The 19,595-nt window shown below is 49.0% G+C and overlaps 1 protein-coding gene across 3 annotated transcripts in view; it reads right to left on the reverse strand.

The window, feature by feature from the left end:
* The window catches only part of DEUP1 (deuterosome assembly protein 1), a 39,559-nt gene extending 20,369 nt beyond the window's left edge, over positions 1 to 19,190 (reverse strand). For 2 of the 3 annotated variants that reach the window (XM_040426348.1, XM_040426346.1), the window contains exons 1-6: positions 18,851 to 18,916; positions 17,449 to 17,509; positions 15,388 to 15,559; positions 13,739 to 13,834; positions 5,577 to 5,711; positions 1,736 to 1,849 (exon numbers count right to left, since the gene is read on the reverse strand). In XM_040426348.1, coding sequence (XP_040282282.1) covers positions 1,736 to 1,849; positions 5,577 to 5,711; positions 13,739 to 13,834; positions 15,388 to 15,559; positions 17,449 to 17,453 — 522 coding nt within the window. In that variant the 5' untranslated portion in view covers positions 17,454 to 17,509; positions 18,851 to 18,916. Of the gene's footprint in view, positions 1 to 1,735; positions 1,850 to 5,576; positions 5,712 to 13,738; positions 13,835 to 15,387; positions 15,560 to 17,448; positions 17,510 to 18,850; positions 18,917 to 19,087 lie in introns of those variants that run through there. The other variant, XM_040426347.1, reaches the window with a different exon arrangement.
* Between the last annotated feature and the right edge of the window lie 405 nt (positions 19,191 to 19,595).

The raw sequence follows: 19,595 nt of genomic DNA on the forward strand, positions 1-19,595 counted from the left end.
GGGTATGTCTCTAGCCCTGCTAAATGTTGGGGGTGCCGGGTATAGGCTCCCCACTGATCTGACATAGGGGACCTAGGTCCAAAATGATGTAACGGAGCAGGGCAGGCCGCAGGCATCAGGACACTGTAGGAACGTGGTGATGGGTATTGTGGCAGGTTCCCGTAATCTGCTGAAGGTACCTGCAGTGATAGTAGAAGATATGGATTATCTGCCCCTGTTCTGATTAAAAGCAGCAATTCAGGTAACAGATACAGCGGGGAATAGCAGATAATGCAATTATCTAATGAAACCTATAAGATGATAATAAAGAGACGGCATCGGCCTCTTGTGGGCAGCTGTGGGACCCATTTCAGCAAGTATCCTGAGGTCAGACATGCGGTACATTAGGAGGTGTCCGGTGCGGCTGACTCCGCACTTCCCTCCATGCCAGGAATCGGATCTGCTGCATTAGCAAGACATTTGTGTGAAAATTAATCTACAGTAAAGCAGATTACGCGGCGGCTTCTCTGGAGAGCGAGCAATTCGAGAGGTCAGCAGTGTCCAGAATGATTACGGGCCTCCAGCAGCCGCCATTGTAGCTGCCAAGTCTGCAAATTAACCGCTTACATTAATGGGAGATTGTTTAAGTGAATTAAGTGATCCACAGAACTCTCCGAGATGTCTACAGACACAGGGAAGAAAACGAGGGATATACTAGAGATGGTAACAACCTATCGCCAGTACACAGGCTAGGTGATCATGGGGGTCCGCCTGCTGGGACTTCACAATCCCTACAAAAGGGGTGCCGGTGTCCCCGAGTGGAGCGACGGTCACACATCCACATTGCATCTCCTTTTAACTCTATGGGGGACATTTACTAAGCATGTTGCTCCAGAATGATGACATAAAATGCACCAAAAATAATGGCGTTTTGATTTGCGCCAAATATATCAACTGTTTTCTCCAGAATTTTCACCATAAAGAATGCATCACGCCAGAAAGGAGTTATAAATGTCGGGGCTATCAAATTGGCGCATATTTCTCCTTGTTTATCATCCTCCTATCGGCAGAAATAGCTCAACTAGGCGGACAATTCACATTTTTTTGTGTAAAAAGTCGCATTTATAGCAGAAAAATGCTAGTGTATGTAATGTAATGTCCAGAGCTGCACAGTTACCAACAGTCCCCGGAAGCTCGCACCTATCTGGAGAACGGGGCTCCGTATCGCAGCCGCTGTAGTAAATGGAGAGGTGGTCCCGCGACCGTATACCATAAACGTCGACATAGGAATACCCCTTTCATCATTTAATAGAGGTAAACTATTGATTTTTTTCTAATACGCTTTGGGATCCACCGAGCCAATGGGTCAGAGACCAAAATCTAGATTTTCGTGCGATTCTGATTGGGATAAAAATTATGAAAATGTGTTTTATGAGCGAAGAGGTCTAGAACCGCAAGTAAAGTTTCTTATTAGCTGGAAGGCGCGAAATTAAAAAAGGAGGGGGACACACAGACAGCTCGGCTGAGAAGTGATTTCCGGAAAAAAAAGCACACCAAATGATAAAAACATTTCAAATATATAAAATGGGGGTCATTCACAAATTCACGTAACAGTGGTAGAAGGTTTTTTCATAGAGAAGGCCTGACATTTTTGGACTTAATCAGATTTTCGGCAAGAGGGTGCAGCTGACATTGTGCACCCCTCGTGGTAGTGACTGACTGGTAATGTAGGCGTGTGAAGGTTTGCGGCGCGTACCTGGAGAGAGTCACATTTTTCCAGCAGATCCTTCCTTTGCTCGTTTAGCTTCTGCATATTATTCTGATACCGCAGCCTCTGGGTCTCCCACTCTCTGGCCTGCTCTTTATATTCCTGGGAAAGACACACGCATACATTTCAGAATTTAAAGGGGTTCTCCACCCTTTGACAAAATAATATATATGCACAACTGCATGTGGGTTTGAGCACTTCCTGCTTGTTTAATACCACGCCATTCTTTTCAGTTCTCCACCCTTTGGTTGCTTCCAGTCACTCAGCCAAACAACTTAATTTGCGCCAGATTTTCCCTACATACCGGTAACTTTTTATATTTTTGTCTACAGAGCTGTAGGAAGGCTTGTTTTTTGGCAGGGCAAGCTGTAGTTATCATCGTGAGGTACATACAACTTTTCGATCCTTTTTTTTTTTTTAAGGACGTGGATACCAATGACTTAATTTTTTTAATTATTTCTTTTTATGTATAAAATTGGAAAAGAGGTGATTTTAATTTTTAACACTTTTGTGTTCCTTTTTTAATTTGTTAAAAACATTTTTAGAATTTTCTTTACTGTACGTTTTAGTTCCCTTAGGGACTTTTTCTTTCTGATCACTTGTACCACAGACTGCAATAGAATACTATTGCAGTCTATGGTATTTTTACAGGCCGCCTATGAAGCCCTGCCAATAGGCATAGCTTAACAGGCAGATTACTATGGAAGATCGGGGAACCTTCTAAGGCTCCTGACTGTCATGGCAACTGATTGAAGCTTTTGTTGTGGACACGCTCTGTGCCCTGTGCAGAAGGAGAGGGAGGAGGGCTTTCAAATGTTCTAATGCATATAATTACAAAACAGGACAATTATGTCTACAGCTCCTATAAAGATCTACGTGTCTCCATGGTAACAGACAAACAAACCTTGAGTAAAAAAAAAAAAAAATCCTTAAAGTAAAAATAAATTGCCATCCGTCTACTTCTAGATAACCTAACAAATGTATTTTAGCAAGATGTGTAGAGGGGAGATGATAGATAGTAGGACTGAAGGATCAGACTGCACAGGGATTGTTTATAGTCTGTTACTATGGAAACATATAGTTCTGCACAGGAGCTATATACAGTACAGACCAAAAGTTTGGACACACCTTCTCATTCAAAGAGTTTTCTTTATTTTTATGACTATGAAAATTGTAGATTCACACTGAAGGCATCAAAACTATGAATTAGCACATGTGGAATTATATACATAACAAACAAGTGTGAAACAACTGAAAATATGTCATATTCTAGGTTCTTCAAAGTAGCCACCTTTTGCTTTGATTACTGCTTTGCACACTCTTGGCATTCTCTTGATGAGCTTCAAGAGGTAGTCCCCTGAAATGGTTTTCACTTCACAGGTGTGCCCTGTCAGGTTTAATAAGTGGGATTTCTTGCCTTATAAATGGGGTTGGGACCATCAGTGGCGTTGAGGAGAAGTCAGGTGGATACACAGCTGATAGTCCTACTGAATAGACTGTTAGAATTTGTATTATGGCAAGAAAAAAACAGCTAAGTAAAGAAAAACAAGTGGCCATCATTACTTTAAGAAATGAAGGTCAGTCAGTCAGCTGAAAAATTGGGAAAACTTTGAAAGTAAGGGCTATTTGACCATGAAGGAGAGTGATGGGGTGCTGCGCCAGATGACCTGGCCTCCACAGTCACCGGACCTGAACCCAATCGAGATGGTTTGGGGTGAGCTGGACCACAGAGTGAAGGCAAAAGGGCCAACAAGTGCTAAGCATCTCTGGAAACTCCTTCAAGACTGTTGGAAGACCATTTCAGGGGACTACCTCTTGAAGCTCATCAAGAGAATGCCAAGAGTGTGCAAAGCAGTAATCAAAGCAAAAGGTGGCTACTTTGAAGAACCTAGAATATGACATATTTTCAGTTGTTTCACACTTGTTTGTTATGTATATAATTCCACATGTGTTAATTCATAGTTTTGATGCCTTCATAGTTATGAAAATAAAGAAAACTCTTTGAATAAGAAGGTGTGTCCAAACTTTTGGTCTGTACTGTACACCAAACAATGCAGAGTTACTTAATTTCCCATGTTAGATGAGTTGGAGCAATTAAAAAAAAAAAAAAAAAAAAAAAAAAAATCTGAAGGCAGAGTATTCCTTTAACTGCATGAAATAAAAAAAAGTTAGGAAAAATACTGAACAATTCACTTTCACTGGTATGTCTACTATTACTGTAAAAGCCACGTTGTCATTAAGGCAAATAATCTGGAAGCGTCACTGCGTGAAACCAGGATGATTTACATCTCCCCTTGTCAGTAATCACCTTATAATTTAGTCCGCACTGAGCCCTCTGCAAGTTGCGCAGATAAACAACCGCCGGCCGTAGAAGAGCTCCCGGAGCGCTGGAGGATTCACGGCTGTCTATGGGGCCGCTCGTCACAAGATATTTCTTAATCACCTCCCAGACGCCACAACCTCCTAAGATTTCACGGTGGGTCATAATTTAGCCGGCAGATGAAGAGATCTGGTGCTCAGGCCTCAGCCATAAAGAAGAACCCCTACAGCGAGGCCGGGAATGAGCCTCACAGGACAAGTGAACATTTACTGGAGTCTGGATCAGAAGACCATGTATGAAGACGGCAGAAGAGGGAGAAGGTGACTGCTAGACACTAGATTATATCTCATAGGACAGGTCAAAGAACATTCTCCTAATCCAGCACCTGCAGGACGACTGTGATGTCAGACTATTGGATTTCCCCGATTATGGGGTGTGTAGATGCAGTCGGGTCCATTATGGGGTCTGTATACTATCACAACCATTTTTTATTACTGCCACACATCCCAAATAAAATCGGGATTGAAATAATGATTAAGGACATCCTACCGTATTGTGCATACAGCTCCTATGCAGACCAACGTACCTCCATAGTTACAGATTACGAATAGGACAAGGCAGCTCATTGAGTCTTTATATTTATTTGCTGCCGTAGGTCATCTGAAGACCCTTCGATTACGTTATCTTTATTAGATGGGGGGGGATTCGATTAGATAGTGGGGGGGTTCGACTTCAGCATCCCAGCCAATCAGCTGTTTCAAGGAGCCACTCCGTATACTGTAGTGACCATGTCTGGTTAATGCAGCGCTGCTGAATATTATTAAAGGGGTTTTCATATTGATAGCCTATCCTCAGGATAGGTCATTAATATCTGATTGATGGGGGTCCGACACTTGGTATCCTCAGAGATCAGCTTTTTGAAGAGGCTGTGGTGCTCCGGTGAGTGCTGCCGCCTCTTCCTAGGCCTATGACATCACGTTTATTAGTTAGATGGCCTATGAAGAGCTTAGTCCCATTCAAGGGCGAATGGACCTGGGGTGCAATACCAAGTACAGCCACTATACAATGTGTGGCGCTGTGCTTGTTATACTGTGCGAAGGCTGCAGCACTCACCAGAGCACTGCTGCCTCTTCAAACAGCTGATCGACAGGGGTGCCATGTGTCGGACCCCAAACAGTCAGATATTGATGAGCCATCCTGAGAATAGACCAGCAATATTGAACTCCTGGAAAAAAAAAACCTCTAATTTTACTCTTTAGCCAAGGAAGATCTTGTGTATCACTACCAGCTTTTTGCTTATGTGCACTAAGGTTAGTAGTGTTAGGATTCGGACTACAGGCTAGGTCGCCCTTTTCAGGGTGGCAGGTATCCTGTGGTTAGGACCCTTGTCTCCTAAGGAAGCCCACTCAAACACAAGGAGAAAATACAAACTCCATGCAGATGTTGCCCACAGTCGAATTTGACTCAGGACCCCAGTTAATCACCGAGCCACCACACATATAAACTTACCTCAAGCTTCTGAGACAAGCGCCGGAGCTCAGACTGACTTTTCTCGTGGTCTGGAGAAGCGTCTATGCTGTCCCTCGTATGGTTTTTCATATGATAATAATGGAGTTTACCATAACCCTTCTTCAATTTACAAAGCTTAGGAAACAAGAAGAAAAACACAAATTTTAGTTAAGGAGCACCATGTCCACCATACATGATCCCTTCTTGAATGTAAAAGTAAGAGATCTGTGATATGAAGAGAAGTTGAATAACCCTCCCATAAGGTACAGTGAATGAGCAGGTAGGTGGCTTCGGAGGTTCACAAGCTGATTAATATAAGGGTCATTCAAGTTCCCTTTAGTTATAGAAGAAGAAGTCTCCATATTGTCTTAAGGGTTCAGTTAAGGCATGAACCACCGAGGACAAACGCTAGCCGAATCTCACTTCAGATTATTTTAACAAGAGTGACTAAAGTACCAAGACATTGAGGAAGGCTGGGAGAATAATTTGGGGCATCACTAGAGGAATATCCAGCAGGAGGAGGTCTCCAGTCTACTTCACAGAGCTATGGTCGTTCCACAATCGGGGTATTGTGTTCAGCTCTGGAGACCCTCACCTACAGATGGTTTTTGGGAAGGTAGAGCAGATCAAAAAGGAAGAAAGAGGAAGGTCTGAGACATAAAACATCTCAAGATGAACATAAAGGGGTTGTCTCACAGTTACAACCACTATCCCTATACCCTAGAAGGGACATTATAGAAGTGGATCTGAAACCATCGAGTCCATGCATTCCTCCAGAGAACAATGACTGGCCAGATCCGATCGCAGAGGGTTAGAGAAGCTGGATATGCCGCAATCATCCGACCCCAAAGGAAATCGAGCCCCTCCTCCATTAGCGCGTCCTACCTCTCGTTCAGAATGCTCCTCCTATATGATGTAGAACAGTCTATTCCTCACCGATCGGTCGCTGTTGCCATTCCTATGCTTACTGGTTCCTCAATGGTCACTGCGCTGCCGGTCCAGTCCTCCTGCCGCTGCTTGTTTACAGACGGTAGCGGTGAACAGGTATAAACCTGCATGCTACCGCCGCAGTCCGTAGAAAAGCAGCGGCAGGAGGACCAGGCCAACACTGCAGAAAAAAGGCATCTATACCATAATATTTTATTTATTTTGGGGACATTTCTAAGATTTTTAAGCATCTCAGGCAACCCCTTTAACACATAGTGTCCCTGAGACAGACTTTACCAAACACTATGTAATATCCTGTCGTCCATCAGCAGTTATTAGAGTGAGACTTTATCTATTGTGTGGCCAGCGGTTATAAAAGACAGCGGTGCGACCATCATCGTCTTATCAGTTACCATGGAAACAAGAGAGAAAGCTCCGCTCATCACTAATATTCACATAAATATTGACCTAAAAGTCGAGTAACTGTAAAAACTTTATTTAAAGAGGTATTGACAACGAAGAGTTTGGTGGGATACCCTGGCGATATGCCATCAAAGTCAGAGAGGTGCGGGTCCCAGAGTCAAAAAGAGACTTTTCCATCAATGTTCATAGAAAGTAAAATTTTTGGGCTGTTTTTGTTTCTCATTTTGGCAATGCTATACCACTAAAAATTAGAGCGAGCTTCCCATTCAAGAAAACAAAATCACATGAAATGGGGAACGACCAGAACACCTCCGTGGTAACCTCCTTTTAGTCTGTTCAGCCACAAATCTGTCAATTCCGGGCCTCCTCTTCTGCCATCCAAGCTGGCCGCACCGCTTCTCAGACTGACTGATGCACACTGTGCTTCTGGTAGTCCAAGACACTTCTCGCTGCCCTTGGATTGGTCAGAACTGCTCATGTGACCAGTGCTGGCCAATCCAAGAGCAGGACTGGACAAGCAGGAAGTGTCTTGGGCCACCGGCGCTCACACTACAGGGGGCGCCCCGTGTAGTGCGAGCAGAGAGAGAGAGAGCCCCCCCTTTAGTGCGAGCAGAGAGAGCGCCCCCTGTAGTGCAAGCAGAGAGCGAGCGAGAGCGTCCCTTGTAGTACAGAGAGAGCGAGCGAGAGCGTCCCTTGTAGTGCAGAGAGAGCGAGCGAGAGCGTCCCTTGTAGTGCAGAGAGAGCGAGCGAGAGCGTCCCTTGTAGTGCAGAGAGAGCGAGCGAGAGCGCCCCCTGTAGCGCGAGGAGAGAGAGAGCGAGCGCGCCCCCTGTAGCGCGAGGAGAGAGCGAGCGCCCCCCCCCCGTAGTGCGAGCGGAGAGAGAGAGCGCCCCCCCCCCGTAGTGGGGGCGCCCCCCCTCTGGTCGCTCTACGGGGGGGCGCCCCCCCTCTGGTCGCTCTACGGGGGGGGCGCCCCCCCTCTGGTCGCTCTACGGGGGGGGCGCCCCCCCTCTGGTCGCTCTACGGGGGGGGCGCCCCCCCTCTGGTCGCTCTACGGGGGGGGCGCCCCCCCTCTGGTCGCTCTACGGGGGGGGCGCCCCCCCTCTGGTCGCTCTACGGGGGGGGCGCCCCCCCTCTGGTCGCTCTACGGGGGGGGCGCCCCCCCTCTGGTCGCTCTACGGGGGGGGGCGCCCCCCCTCTGGTCGCTCTACGGGGGGGGGCGCCCCCCCTCTGGTCGCTCTACGGGGGGGGGGCGCCCCCCCTCTGGTCGCTCTACGGGGGGGGGCGCCCCCCCTCTGGTCGCTCTACGGGGGGGCGCCCCCCCTCTGGTCGCTCTACGGGGGGGGCGCCCCCCCTCTGGTCGCTCTACGGGGGGGGCGCCCCCCCTCTGGTCGCTCTACGGGGGGGGCGCCCCCCCTCTGGTCGCTCTACGGGGGGGGCGCCCCCCCTCTGGTCGCTCTACGGGGGGGGCGCCCCCCCTCTGGTCGCTCTACGGGGGGGGCGCCCCCCCTCTGGTCGCTCTACGGGGGGGGCGCCCCCCCTCTGGTCGCTCTACGGGGGGGGCGCCCCCCCTCTGGTCGCTCTACGGGGGGGGGCCCCCCCCCTCTGGTCGCTCTACGGGGGGGGGCGCCCCCCCTCTGGTCGCTCTACGGGGGGGGCGCCCCCCCTCTGGTCGCTCTACGGGGGGGGCGCCCCCCCTCTGGTCGCTCTACGGGGGGGGCGCCCCCCCTCTGGTCGCTCTACGGGGGGGGCGCCCCCCCTCTGGTCGCTCTACGGGGGGGGCGCCCCCCCTCTGGTCGCTCTACGGGGGGGGCGCCCCCCCTCTGGTCGCTCTACGGGGGGGGCGCCCCCCCTCTGGTCGCTCTACGGGGGGGGCGCCCCCCCTCTGGTCGCTCTACGGGGGGGGCGCCCCCCCTCTGGTCGCTCTACGGGGGGGGCGCCCCCCCTCTGGTCGCTCTACGGGGGGGGCGCCCCCCCTCTGGTCGCTCTACGGGGGGGGCGCCCCCCCTCTGGTCGCTCTACGGGGGGGGCGCCCCCCCTCTGGTCGCTCTACGGGGGGGGCGCCCCCCCTCTGGTCGCTCTACGGGGGGGGCGCCCCCCCTCTGGTCGCTCTACGGGGGGGGGGCGCCCCCCCTCTGGTCGCTCTACGGGGGGGCGCCCCCCCTCTGGTCGCTCTACGGGGGGGCGCCCCCCCTCTGGTCGCTCTACGGGGGGGCGCCCCCCCTCTGGTCGCTCTACGGGGGGGCGCCCCCCCTCTGGTCGCTCTACGGGGGGGCGCCCCCCCTCTGGTCGCTCTACGGGGGGGCGCCCCCCCTCTGGTCGCTCTACGGGGGGGGCGCCCCCCCTCTGGTCGCACTACGGGGGGGCGCCCCCCCTCTGGTCGCACTACGGGGGGGCGCCCCCTCTCTGGTCGCACTACGGGGGGCGCCCTCTACGATAAAGGGAAATTTATATAAAACGGCCCTATATGGCGACAATTTCCTCCTTTATACATAACTGCTCTATTGTCTTTCTGATCCCCATTAAAGGGGTTTTCTGACAATTTTTAACTGATGACCGATGCTCTGGATCGAGGTGAATGGGGCTGCGCTGCGATACCAAGCACAGCCGCTATACAATGTACGATGCTGTGCTTGGCGAGTGGTTGCCTTGGGTGTCAGAATAGTGATGGAGGTCTCCTAATTCTCTCCATAGGTGGGGGCAGCAGAGGTGTAAGTGCCACCTATCAGACATGTATGATAGTTACTAAATAAATGTCTTGGAAATAGCTCACCGACCCCACAACCACAGGAGGTGCACAATCTGATGATTCACCCTTCAAATTGAAATATCTGTTAATATAAGATTGGCACACTCGTACATGCGGAGCCCCCCGGAGTTTAAACAATTATAACTGTACTTGGTTAAAATATAATAAAATACCTTTATGAATAAAATGTGTAAGAAAGAATTAAACAGGGGATTCAGTTATTTCTATATTGTTCTAGTTTACTTACTGCAGATACTAATGATATCCGAAATAAGTATAAATGCCCTGGATATGACTTGGTTACATATGAATATATCTCTTGTGGACCTATTAGTTCTGTGTCTGGATCATATAATCACATATCAGGCTCAATAGTAACTGTCTGCTGAATTTCAACAGTAAATCGCCAACATACATGTATAACACTTCTTATTTGCGTCGTCCGTACACTTCCCAGATAGTCTGTAGTCCGTTTCTCATGAGAATCCTCTCATGGGCTTTCATTAGAATTTGAGTGTCCGAATTTTTTTTTTCGAAAATATCCGAAAAAAGGGTTTTATCCGAAAGATTTTTCTACCCAGACTTTCATTTATATTGGCATTCGGAAAAAACAGCATCACAGAATCTGTATAAAAGATCACATGCAAAGATTCTCCATAAGCAGAAACTGTGCTGATGTTTTTCGCAAGATGTACGTTAGAGTTATAGTCAATACCAATAACCCACAGGTGTGGGCTTACCTTTCCTTTTTGTTCAGCTGTTTTTTTTTCGAGTAGTTAGTTCCGATTGCAGGCCGGCGTCCCGGTCTTTGCTATGTCGGTTTTTCAATACTCTGTATTTTGCATGGGATGTGTTCCCAGTAATCACTTCCAGCTGATTAGAGGTAGGTGTATGCAAAAAGCCTCTTTCTTGATTCCTCAATATCCTTTGTTATTAACAGTGCACTGTTTGATCAGGATTCAAGTCTTTCAGGGGTGAAACTTACGCCAGACGCGTTTCGGGGATAACTCTCCCCTTCCTCAGTGGCAGGGGAGAGTTATCCCCGAAACACGTCTGGCGTAAGTTTCACCCCTGAAAGACTTGAATCCCGATGGATAACTGTGGGTTATTGGTATTGACTATAACTCTAACGTACATCTTGCGAAAAACATCAGCACAGTTTCTGCTTATGGAGAATCTTTGCATGTGATCTTTTATACTGATTCTGTGATGCCGTTTTTTCGAATGCCAATATAAATGAAAGTCTGGGTAGAAAAATCTTTCGGATAAAACTAGGGATCGACCGATATTGATTTTTTAGGGCCGATACCGATAATTTGTGAACTTTCAGGCCGATAGCCGATAATTTATAGCAATATTCTGGGTATTTTCATTTTTGAGGAAAAAAGAAATTCCTACACATATCTGCTGAAAATTAATATGTTTATTGTTAATGTGTATTTTTTTTGTTTATTGTTAATGTGTATTTTTTTTATAAATCTTTTTCATTTATACTTAATATTTTTGTGGGTTTTTTTTTACTAACTTTTAGCCCCCTTAGGGACTAGAACCCTTGTTCTATTCACCCAGGCTTACACAGCTGGGGCTCCGATCGGAGGAGCAGGGGAGAGGGGATCCTGTGGCCACTGCCACCAATGAGTAATACTGGGTGGGGGGGGGGGGGGCGCACTGCGCCACCAATGTTTTTACTATTGGCCGGGATTGGGATGGGGGTGGGAGGCGCACTGCGCCACCAATGATTAATACTGGGGGGCTTGGGGGGGGGCGCACTGCGCTACCAATGATTAATACTTGGGGGGGGGCGCACTGCGCCACCAATGAAGATAACTCTCTCAATCATTCATATACAGGAGGCGGGAGCTGGCTGCAGAATCACATAGCCGGCTCGCGACCTCTATGAGCGGTAGCTGCGATCCGCGGCACCTAAGGGGTTAACTACCGCAGATCGCAGCTACCGCTCATAGAGGTCGGGAGCCGGCTATGTGATTCTGCAGCCAGCTCCCGCCTCCTGTATATGAATGAATGAAAAACTTATCTTCATTGGTGGCGCAGCGGCCACAGCCCCTCCCCTCCTCTTGTCTTCTCTCCTCTCATTGGTGGCAGCACAGGGGGAGGAGACACTGCTTCCTTCTCCCCTGTGCTGCGGAGGGAACACAGAGAGCGCTGAGAGCAGCGCGTTCTGTGTTCCCCATACGTTATCGGTATATCGGCAAAATAGATGCCGATAACGTTCAAAATCCTCAATATCGGCCAAACCGATAATCGGTCGATCCCTAGATAAAACCCTTTTTTCGGATATTTTCGGGAAAAAAATTCGGACACAAGAAAATTCTAATGAAAGCCCATGAGAGGATTCTCATGAGAAACTGACTACAGACTATCTGGGAAGTGTATGGACGATGCAAATAAGAAGTGTTATACATGTATGTTGGCGATTTACTGTTGAAATTCAGCAGACAGTTACTATTGAGCCTGATATGTGATTATATGATCCAGACACAGAACTAATAGGTCCACAAGAGATATATTCATATGTAACCAAGTCATATCCAGGGCATTTATACTTATTTCGGATATCATTAGTATCTGCAGTAAGTAAACTAGAACAATATAGAAATAACTGAATCCACTGTTTAATTCTTTCTTATACATTTTATTCATAAAGGTATTTTATTATATTTTAACCAAGTACAGTTATGATAAATTGTTTAAACTCCGGGGGGCTCCGCATGTATGAGTGTGCCAATCTTATATTAACACGTATGATATTTACTCTTTGTACTGATACAAGCAGTTTTCATTTAAAGCGCAAAACAAATCACTTATTATATCAATTTACCGCCATCTAGTGGTCAATGATGGAAATTCATTTCAGTACACATCTCGAGCGAACAAGGTTCATTTCCACAATTATAGTGTAGAGTGATGAAACTGTAGGGATAAGGGAGGTTGCATCCAGACCGTCTGTCACATAAGACAGAGGAACTATAAAATGTAAATCAGATGTTAGAGGCCTCTTCCTTGAAGTCAGTATCTTAAGCTCTCACAGGAGGAAAGTGCAATGAAGTCAATGAATGACTTGCAAGATGACTTAATCTTGTATTTGCACAGAAAAAGTTTACACTTTGGAATAATTTAACCAATAAGAGCCAATGTGCACACACATCATATTATCTTATCCTGTATTATACTCCAGAGCTGCACTCACTATTCTGCTGGTGGAGTCACTGTGTACATACATTACATTTCTTATCCTGTACTGATCCTGAGTTACATCCTGTATTATACTCCAGAGCTGCACTCACTATTCTAATGGAGGAGATACTGTGTACATACATTACATTACTTATCCTGTACTGATCCTGAGTTACATCCTGTATTATACTCCAGAGCTGCACTCACTATTCTACTGGAGGAGATACTGTGTACATACATTACATATCCTATACTGATCCTGAGTTACATCCTGTATTATACTCCAGAGCTGCACTCACTATTCTGCTGGTGCAGTCACTGTGTACATACATTACATTACTTATCCTGTACCGATCCTGAGTTACATCCTGTATTACACTCCAGAGCTGCACTCACTATTCTGCTGGTGCAGTCACTGTGTACATACATTACATTACTTATCCTGTACCGATCCTGAGTTACATCCTGTATTACACTCCAGAGCTGCACTCACTATTCTGCTGGTGCAGTCACTGTGTACATACATTACATTACTTATCCTGTACTGATCCTGAGTTACCTCCTGTATTATACTTCAGAGCTGCAATCACTATTCTGCTGGTGGAGTCACTGTGTACATACATTACATTACTTATCCTGTACTGATCCTGAGTTACATCCTGTATTATACTCCAGAGCTAAAGTCTCCCCCCCCCCCCACCGTATGACAGGATGTTATGGGAGTGTGTAGTATTAAACTTGTTGACTGTTTCCAGTAGCAACCAGTAAGACTGTGACTGCAGCAGAAAACAGGCCGTTCCCCTTATCTGATACCAGAGGCTGCTCTGTGTAGACATGGAGTCAGAGTTCACCTCTGGAGTAAAACCTCACCTGACTCTTCAGCGCCTCCAGCTGGTGCTCATAGTTCTGCACAGTTTCACATTGACTCTTATCTGCTTCTTCCAGCTTTTTGGAGAGGGCTGCAATCTAAGACAACAAAGACACAATGCAGTCTTTTATATCTGCCCGATATCACTGGTGGTTCATATGTCACACGTGACAGGCTACACGCACACGTCGGGTATTGCATGGGGATGTTCATTTAGCAGCATTAAGGAAGCGCTCCAACAAAAAAAAATAAGGTATTCTCTGACCTGTTAGAACAGTACATGACGTAAACTGTAGTGAAGGTCATTTTCTTACCGATGACTGTATTTGGGAGTTATAACCTCCCTTCTGATCCTCAGCTGTGTCATGTGACCAACACTCAGACTTTCCGAATAACACAGCATCTTATGTGTGGACAGGAAGCCTGTTTCTCTATGTATTCCTATGGGAGCCTCAATGTCAGTCTCATAGGAACGGAGAAGTAACTGACTTCCTGCCCTGTGTCAGTTGGAGATCAGAGTGCAGGTCACATGACACAGCTGAGGATCGGAAGGGAGGTTATAACTCACAAATACAGTCATTGGTAAGAAGATTACCTTCACTACAGGTTAAATCATGCACCTTTCTAACAGGTCAGAGAATAAAACATTTTTGTGGGGGTGCTACTTTAAGGTCAATTCTTTGTCTGAGGACAGGATGATGTCGCCGTGACATCACTCCTGAAGCCAGATGTTCGGTAAAAGGCTGCACGCTTAATCCTAGCTGCAAATGCTTTAATAAAGTAACAGAGCTCGTACGCACCTCGCCAATCCACCTGCAGCCAGTCCGAAAGCACCCGTGCCCCCGCTGCCCTGCCCTTTCTGCTCCTGTCCTGACATGGCAGGAAAAGACTGCGAGTCCCGCTCAGCCAATCAGTGACTGAGGTGCGTCATCTCTGCAGCCTGTGATTGGATGAGCGGCACTGCCAGCCATTTCCTCCCGTGTCAGGACAGGACCATGAAGACCAGTGCAGCAGGGGCCCATCCACCATCAGAATGGCAGCAGCGGGGAATCGGTGAGTATAATTGCTGTTTTTTTTTTTTTATAGCAAAGCTAACTGAGCTTTTTCTTTTCTTTTCCTGAAAACTTTAAGGACTTCCAATTTCTCGGGATACAAAATCAATAAATTCCTGCGTCATCCAGAAAAATATTGTAAATTGCACATATCCATTTTTAAAGGGGTTATCCGGGCTCAGGATAAATCATCAATATCAGATCGGTGGGGGTCCGACACCCGGTAGCCCCACCATTCAGCTGCTGTGGCACCAGTGTGGAGGCAAACAGCGCCGTACAACGTGTAGTGGCCATGCTAGGGTACTGCGGTTCATCTCCCATTCAAGGGTAATGGGAGTGGAGCTTCAGTACATCGGCTCCAGACACAGCGCAGTATACGGTGCCCTCTGCTTCCGCTCCATACACTGGTAGCTTCAGCTGACGGGTGGAGGAGCCGCAGCCAAGCGTGAAACCCTAGGAAGAATATGAGGTCGTTGGCGTTCAGCTGGTATCTGTGGAGGGTCTTGTCTTCAGCTACTCGGGGGGGCTACACTGTTATCTCAATAATGGGGACCATCTAAAGTAGATAAAGCCAGGAGTGACCCGGTCACACCCTTTACCTCATAGTCTTTTTCATCCAAGGCGCCTCTGGTTTGGGTCAGCTCCAGCTCCTGAGTCTCGAGTCTCTGCTCCAGCGCAAGGACCTGCTGCTCCCACTCCACCTTCTTACTGTTCACCATGATGTCGATCTGGTGCATCAGCTCCTCTAGCTGGGTCTCACAGGAGAGGTCACTAGGAGACAACCAAAAAGTTTCACCCGAGCTGCAGCAGATAGTAGACTATGGCACTCGTCCCATACAGTTCAGTGCATGTGAATAAGGGAACAAGGGACCCCCATTATTGTGGTTGGCGGGGGGCCCCCAGTGGTCAGAGCCCTGCTGATCAGTCACTTATCCCTAATACTGTGGATAGGGGAAAAGTGGAGTTTGAGGAAAACCTTCTTTATAGAGTTTTTCCAGGGGAATCATATTTATGCAAATGAAGGTATTCAGTGCCCAGAGGGGCGGGCCCAGCACCGGAAACCTGAGGTGCCCAGAGGGGCGGGCCCAGCACCGGAAACCTGAGGTGCCCAGAGGGGCGGGCCCAGCACCGGAAACCTGAGGTGCCCAGAGGGGCGGGCCCAGCACCGGAAACCTGAGGTGCCCAGAGGGGCGGGCCCAGCACCGGAAACCTGAGGTGCCCAGAGGGGCGGGCCCAGCACCGGAAACCTGAGGTGCCCAGAGGGGCGGGCCCAGCACCGGAAACCTGAGGTGCCCAGAGGGGCGGGCCCAGCACCGGAAACCTGAGGTGCCCAGAGGGGCGGGCCCAGCACCGAAAACCTGAGGTGCCCAGAGGGGCGGGCCCAGCACCGAAAACCTGAGGTGCCCAGAGAGGCGGGCCCAGCACTGGAAACCTGAGGTGCCCAGAGGGGCAGGCCCAGCACTGGAAACCTGAGGTGCCCAGAGGGGCGGGCCCAGCACTAACTGAAAAGCCGAGGTGCACCGAGGAGAGGGGCCAGCACAGGAAAGCCGAGGTGCCCAGAGGGGCAGGGCCAGCCCTAAAATGCTGAGGCCCCGCCCCTCAGTGCACTGAAGCCCTCATTTACCTAAAGAGTAAAATTCTTTATTCTTAGTAAGGCCACAGCAGATGTTCACAAGAAAGGTATCATTTTAATCTGCAGGATCAACCCTAACTGGAGGCATGCACGGTTTAAGGCTACTTTCACACTAGTGTATTTGCTGGATCCGGCAGGGTTCAGCAAAAACGCTTCAGTACTAATAATAAAACCGTCTGCATCCGTTATGAACGGATCTGGTTGTATTATCTTTAACATTCTGGGTCATGACGGATCCGTCATGACCTCCATTAAAAGTCAATGGGAGACGGATCAGTTTTCTATTGTGGCAGAGAAAACAGATCCGCCCCATTGACTTGCATTGTGGGTCATGACGGATCCGTCTTGCTCCACATCCCAGGACTAAAAGCATATAGGCTCCTCATGCATGCCGAACCCACACTATGTAATACCTCTTTGGTGCCGGCCTCCATTTTGTTCAAGGAGTGCAGGTTCCACTAGCATGCTGAGCCCACTCTGTATGGAGGCCGGCACCAAAGAGGTATTACATAGTGTGGGTTCGGCATGCCTGAGGAGCCTGAATCCCCTGAATATAATGGAGGCCATTTTGGCACCTAAGAGGCATAATATAATGTGGAACCTGCATTCCCTGGATGTATTGGAGGCCGGTATGGCAGCAGTTAATGTGGTGTTTAGTGTTAGGTTCCCGTCTTACAGAGATCGCCTTGACACCGGCAGACGGGCCCAGATAATTTTGTACAAAATGATTTACCAAGAATCTCATATTTACAAAATAAGCGCAGCATCAGCCCCAGAATACTTTCTATTATTTCGGCATTACTGTACTTTATTTGGTTTGCAGCGCGCTCTTGCATTGTATATATTTTTTTGCCTTTGTGCTTTCCGCCATGGCAACGCGCACCTGCGCACTGGATGTGCTGACTGACCCCCAATTTTTCTTTGAGACCCTATAACGGATCTCAATACTGGAAAAAAGAAACGCTAGTGTGAAAGTAGCCTAACAGGGTTGCTCCTGCTGACAGATGCTGAACCTGGAGGGACTCACCCCATTGTCTGGTGCGTCTGGGAGGCCGACAATTGTCCGTTTCTTACTGGAAGTTCTTAACCTAATGAAGAATAGAGAACGGAATCAATCCCAGGAGGACGGTCAGGGGCGGATTGGCCATAGACCTTACAGGCACATTTCTTGGTGGGCCGATACCCAGGGGGCCCCCCCAAGCCCCCAACTCTTCCACTGGCTGGGTACATAATAAGCAATCAGTGTGGGAATCAGGTACCCATTTACCCAGCCTGCGACCGCACATGTCCTCCTGGACTCAGTCATGTCCCACATCTCACCCCCCGACACCTGGAGGAGGAGGAGGACAGAAGATGGCCGCCACAGAGGACTGCACTGTGGAGGACCGTATTCTGCGCTATGATATTGCTGACCCCCCTACTTTTGTTGCCCCGCCTCCTGTCAATTTAGACCATCCTACAACATAGGGGCCACTTTTAAGAATTTTTTTCCAGGGCCACTTTAGGTTTCCAATCCGCCCTTGAGGATAGGAGTGATCATCCCATCAGCACCCTCATCGCACAGGGCAAATACGAAGGTTATGTGATGTCACCGAGATCTGTGTCCACATCACTGTACGAAGCCGCAGGCCCAGAACCATATAGCACCCGACCATTCTCATCATACACAGAAGGGGGCGCTATTTCTTATAACACAGCTCAGCTTCTGTCCACCACTGATGCAGCAGCTGATTAACAGGCCCCGCCGCCGAGGGGCCCCGACAGAGACGCCCCGGCCGCCGAGGGGCCCCGACAGAGACGCCCCGGCCGCCGAGGGGCCCCGACAGAGACGCCCCGGCCGCCGAGGGGCCCCGACAGAGACGCCCCGGCCGCCGAGGGGCCCCGACAGAGACGCCCCGGCCGCCGAGGGGCCCCGACAGAGACGCCCCGGCCGCCGAGGGGCCCCGACAGAGACGCCCCGCGAATATGATTTGATTTGAGGAGGACATTAGTGGGATCCCACTTCCCTTAAAGTTAGAGGAATAACACAACCAGTGACCCCGGGGACCCCAATTAAGCGGCCATAGAGATTCCCAAAACTCCGTTGGATCAACCTTGGGGACCCCTGACTCCAGATGATTTGGGCCCCGTGAGCCCATTAGAGTGAAACTGCAATCCTGGCGGAAAACACTGGGGACCCCAGAGGAGCCACACTGGGGACCCCCAGACTCCATCAGGATGACCCCGGGGACCCCCTTGTACCATTAGGATCACCTGCCTGCAGCCAATCCATGGTGTCATTAGGGGCACATAGCGCCGCCATAGGCTGGTGTGGAGTACAATATACTGCTGGAGATAAGAAATACATATACACACACTGCAGGAACTACAAGTCTCAGCACGCCCTTGCAGACCCCACAAGACGCTAACCCTAATTACAGTCCTCCTACCTTCTGATAAGGAGCAGCCGCAGGTCTCCCCCGGGAACCACTGACCCCCGTCCACACACTGCAGTCACATCACCGTGCGCAGTCCGCGCCAGTCCTGCCGCCCGCACAAACCACGCCTACCTCCACAACTGACCACACCCCCTGCAATACATCGCGCTGACCATGTAACCCCTCCCATAACACGCCCCACCCTATCAACACTCCGCCCCTTGCCTCATCTGGCCGTTTGAAACCCACATGGAGGACGCTGACTGTTGCCTTGACAACCATGGGCCGGGACGGGAGGCGGTGAGGGTCGAAATGCATTTCTTTGAGGCATGCCAGGTTCTAGTCTTGATTCCTTAGCCGGTCTGCATCATGTCTTCTGGGTGAAGGAGCCGATTGAAGAGTCTCACTAGAATCTCACTAATCTGGTCACTTTTTGAAAAAATAAAAGCGGAAATCCAATTGGTTACTATGGCAACTACGCCACTATTTCTTTGCGCTATTTTTGCTACATGTTATTCCCCAGAGTGGCCACCGTGTGGCGCCTGTATCTTTTAATTACAAAAAATGGCGCAGGTGGATCAGAAATGTTGGCGTCTGTCATTTGCGCTATTTTCTGTCCTCTCAAATACCAGTATGTCAATGGTTAACGTTAACTACCTAATAGATAAGCAATGACCTGTTCAAGGGCTTGACCTCCAGTGCAAATATAGAAAATATAGAAAATGAAGCGCCACATTATTAAAAAAAAAACATTTAA

Source organism: Bufo bufo, chromosome 3 (assembly GCF_905171765.1).
Source record: "Bufo bufo chromosome 3, aBufBuf1.1, whole genome shotgun sequence".
NCBI classification, from domain to species: Eukaryota; Metazoa; Chordata; class Amphibia; order Anura; family Bufonidae; genus Bufo; species Bufo bufo.